This window comes from Nothoprocta perdicaria, unplaced genomic scaffold, assembly GCF_003342845.1.
Source record: "Nothoprocta perdicaria isolate Ctin4 unplaced genomic scaffold, notPer1 scaffold_187, whole genome shotgun sequence".
Classification (NCBI taxonomy): Eukaryota; Metazoa; Chordata; class Aves; order Tinamiformes; family Tinamidae; genus Nothoprocta; species Nothoprocta perdicaria.
Genome location: NW_020455060.1, coordinates 890,009 through 894,259, shown reverse-complemented (window position 1 = coordinate 894,259; position 4,251 = coordinate 890,009). Strand labels below are relative to the sequence as shown.

Here is a 4,251-nt window from a genome sequence, read left to right as displayed (position 1 = left end):
GCCTTGCCCGCCTCGCCGGCCAGCGCCTTGGTGCCCAGCACGCACGAGGGCAGGTGCTTGGGGCGGCCGTCGCAGGCGCCGCGCGCCGCCGCGCTCTCCTTGCAGTGGCCCTCGGGCGGCACGGGCAGCACCGCCTTGTGCCGCTCCTTGGGCTCGTCGTCGGGCGCGCGCTCCTTGGGCTCCCCCTTGCCCGCCTTGTCCTTGCCCGCCAGGAAGCGCTCGTAGTCCTTGGGCGGCTTGGGCAGCGGCGCGGCGGCCTCGCGCTCCCGGCTGCACGAGCCGATGGGGTGGCCGGGGGCGGCGCGGGCGATGCTGGGGAAGTTGTGGTTGGCGGAGAGCAGCGTGGGCTGCGCCGGCAGGTTGCGCAGGTAGAAGTTATCTGGGGGGCAGAGAGGCGGGTGAGGCCCCCGCGGCACCAGGCTGCGCCCGGAGAGCCCACCTGGGCCACGGCGAGCCCATCCGGACACCAGTGAGCCCATCCAAGCCACAATGGGATCGCTTGGACCACAACGAGTCCCTGGCTGCAGCCCAGTCCTGGTGCAGCAAGGACCCTGGTGCAGCCAAGGACCCTGGTGGACCCCTTGAAGGATCCACCCCAGCATCCAGATCATTCCTGGGTGCAAAGCCAAACCCAGGGCTCAGAGGCAGCCAAGGACAGCCCTGGACACGATGGCAGCAGGGAGCATCCCAGGGCTTGTCGTGGCTTGGGACGTCCCGGAACTCAGGTGCAGCTGGGGTCCACTAGGGCTCAGCAGCGGTTGGGGTACCCTGGGGCTTGCCCATGGCTCGGGATGCCCCAGAGGAAGATGCCAAGGAGCCACCCAGGGGCTGGGATGCAGCCAGGCCCCCCAGGACCATCCCGGGCCGGTCGCCCCGCGCGGTGCCTGGCTCTGGCTCGGATCAAAGGCGCCGCCTGGAAGGCATCGAGGCGCCCTGGGCCGCGGCCACGGCGCCGTCAGCTCCCCGCTAACGAGGGGAGGCGCGCGGGGCACGGCCAGCGCTAATTAGCTCCGTTTCCCACCCAAACAATGTTCCCTATTAAGCGCCCGCCACAATATTGTGAAAAGCGACGGCGGCGGCTGGGCTGGGCGCCCGCGAGCCGGAGAGGCCGCGGTGCCGCGGGGGCCGGGGCCACGCGCCCCCGGTACCTGCCTTTCTGGCTCTCGTAGAAGCGGTGCTGGCTGTAGAGGACGTTGCTGTTCCCGTGGTGGTCCAGGTGGCTCATGGGCAGGAAGGTGGAGGCCAAGCTCCCGGAGAAGCGCGGGTAGCCCGGAGCTGCAGGCAGGATAGGTCACAGGGGCTCAGGTGCACGTTGGCACGCTTGCACCGGTGTGCAACGGCATGCACGAGCATGCATGAGCACGCACAGATGTGCACAAGGATGCACAGATGTGCACGAGCACGCATGGGTGTGCACTTAGGTGCACGAGCATGCACAGATGTGCACCAGCATACACGGGTTTGCACAGATGTGCGTGAGCATGCACGGGTGCGCACGGCGTGCATGGACCCTGTGGCACCCTGCAGGGCTGCGGTCCGGCCGGCGCGGTTCCGAGCCCCGCACACGGCGCCGGGCCCGCAGGCGCCTCCCCGTCGCTCGCTCAGCGCCGCGCTCGCCGCCGCGCGGGCCGGTGCCGCGCGGGCCCATAGCGGCGCGCTGGGCCGGGCCGCGCGGTGCCGGCGGAGCCGCGTGCCCCCCCGCGCCCGCCGCGCAGGCCTCGCGCCGCCCGCCAGCTGGCAGCCTGACAAACTACCAGCCGGGCCGGCTGCCAGGGCCCGGTGCCAGGAGCACCTCGGCGCGCTCCTCGACTGCGCGCGGCCCTCGCTGCCGGCCGCGCAGGTGGGGACAGCGGCCGCGGGGACACGGGCAGCCCGCGCAGGGCACAGCCGTGCTCGGCCTCCCCTTGCCTTCATCTGCCTGGGATCCCCATGGCCAGCCAGGGTGGCGGGGTGGGGAACCGGCTGCCCACCCGAGACATGAGTTGGCCCAGTCTCAGCAGAGGTGCAGCAGGGACGCTGGGCAGCACCAGCCAACACCAGTGCCAACTCAGCGTCCCCCTGCCAGATCCCCGCTCCCAGGGACTGAGCCTGAGTCCCAGGGGATCCCAGGGAATCCCAGGGGGTACAACAGTGTCCCAGGGGCTCACGGCAGCAGCAGCAGCCCCGTGACCTGTCGCCCCACGAGCCGGCGCCGCGCAGAGCCCCGTCCGTGTCCGCAGCGCTCGCTTACCTTCGTGGGAGTGCGAGAACCAGAGCTGCGAGGTGCCCGAGTGCGGCCCGCGGAAGGCCGGCTCCGGCGGGGACGCGGCGGGGCCCGACGGGTGGCTGGGCGCCCCCGAGCCCAGGCTGCTCGTGAGGAAGCTTCCCATGAAGGAGGAGGCGGGCGAGTTCCCCATGAGGCCGCTCCCTGCTGCAGGCACAAGGGCACAGAGTCAGTGCGGGGCCGGGATGGGGCACGCGCCTTCCCGATGCCCGCCGCGCTTGCACACGGATGCATCCTCCCCACGCACACTCCTGTGCACGCTGCCCGTGCATGCATGCTCCCAGAGCACACGCCCTCCGTGTGCATGCAGCTCCAGTGCATGGGCACCCTGCAAGGGGTTCTGTGCCCTGCACACGAGGCACGCATGCGTCGGTGCATGGCCACGAGCGGCTCTGGGAGCGCGCGGGGCTCAGGCGCCGCTGCTCTGCATGTGTGAGGCCACCCTGCTCCTTGCCCTGGCACCGGGGGGACCCCAGGGACACCAGGAGCGGGGCACCCTGCGGGTGCACGCACCGGACAGCGCTCGCGTGCGGGCATGGAGGACAGCAAGGCAGCGAGCGGCCGCGGTGGCAGCAAGGACCGCGCTCCCCGTGCCGGTCCCCAGCCCGGAGGCGAGGGGCTGGGCGGGCCGGGGAGGGGAGGCCGAGCCGTGAGATCATGTTGGAAATATCGGAGCCGGTAGCCAAAGGGCGGGCGGGCCGGGCCGGGGCCGCGGGGGAGCGCTGGCCGCCCGGCCGCTTGGCCCCGCTCCGCGCGCATGTGTTTGCCGACGTGGGCTGGCGGGGCCGCGGCATCCCGCGCTCCTCCCGGCTGGCCGCCCGCCCGCGCCCGGGGAGGAAGTGATGCTTGCTCTCTAAGCCGGCCCACGCTCCCCGGCTAATCCCTCCGGGATGCCTCTGGGATGAGTGTCGGGATGTGGTTACAGGCAGCTCACTCCTTCCTGTACCCGCCGGCCAGGGGCCGAGCCCGGGCACGGGGCGCGTGGGCCGGGAACACCGCGCCCTGACCCGCCACGGCAACCGGAGCCGGGATCCGGCCCGCGGCACCGGCAAAGCGCTGCGGGCAGCGGGATGCGGCGCGGGATGCAGCGGCACGGGATGCGGCGGCGCGGCCCCACGGCCACGAGCACCGACCGACCGCGGCCCCATCGCCCGAGGGCGTCCCTAGCTCGCGGAGCCGCGGCCACCCTGGGAACAGGGCTGGGCGGCAGGAGCTCCACAGGAAGCCAACATTTCCAGAAGGAGCCTTTTCTGGAAGCTGTGAAACAGGCAGTAAAAAAAAAAAAAAAAAAAAAAAAAAAAGAGGGGAAAACGGGAAGGGGAAGCGCGGGGCGGCGCGGCTCTGGCGCGCAGCAGCCCGGCTGCGCTGGCCGGGCCCCAGGCCCCGCTCTCACACTCTCCCCTACATATCCGAGCCGCTGACTCACGCCCCCTGGCACGGCCGGCTCCCCAGGCGCGCGCGGCCGCGCCGTTCCCAGCCCGCCTCGCACGCCGCCCGCACGCACGCACGCTGCCCGCCGGCCCGGCCGCTGCAGAGCGCGGCACGGCACCGCATGGCACTGCACGGCACAGCGCAGTGCAGCATGGCACAGTGCATGGCACAGTGTGGAAGGGCATGCTGCAGCACAGCACAGCATGGCACAGCATTGCATGGTGCAGCACAGTACTGTGCAGCACGGTGCAGCCCATGCAAAGGGGAACACACGGTGCAGCACGGCACGGTGCAGCACGGCACGGTGTAGCACGGCACGGTGCAGCACGGCACGGCGCAGCACAGTACGGTGCAGCACGGTATGGTGCAGCACGGTGCAGCCCATGCAAAGGGGAACACACGGTGCAGCACAGCACGGTGCAGCATGGCACAGCACAGTGCAGCATGGCACGGTGCAGCACGGCACGGCGCAGCACAGAACGGTGCAGTGCTTTGCAGCCCATGCAAAGAGGACCAGCCGCAGAGAGCGGCGGGTGCCTCCCTCCCACAGCCCGGCG

The 4,251-nt window shown here is 71.5% G+C and overlaps 1 protein-coding gene across 1 annotated transcript in view; it reads right to left on the bottom strand.

Annotated features, from left to right (window-relative positions):
- The window catches only part of BAHCC1 (BAH domain and coiled-coil containing 1), an 18,244-nt gene extending 15,709 nt beyond the window's left edge, over positions 1-2,535 (bottom strand). Inside the window, 4 exon segments of the mRNA XM_026036855.1 lie at positions 8-379; positions 1,153-1,275; positions 2,231-2,410; positions 2,511-2,535. Coding sequence (XP_025892640.1) covers positions 8-379; positions 1,153-1,275; positions 2,231-2,410; positions 2,511-2,535 — 700 coding nt within the window.
- Between the last annotated feature and the right edge of the window lie 1,716 nt (positions 2,536-4,251).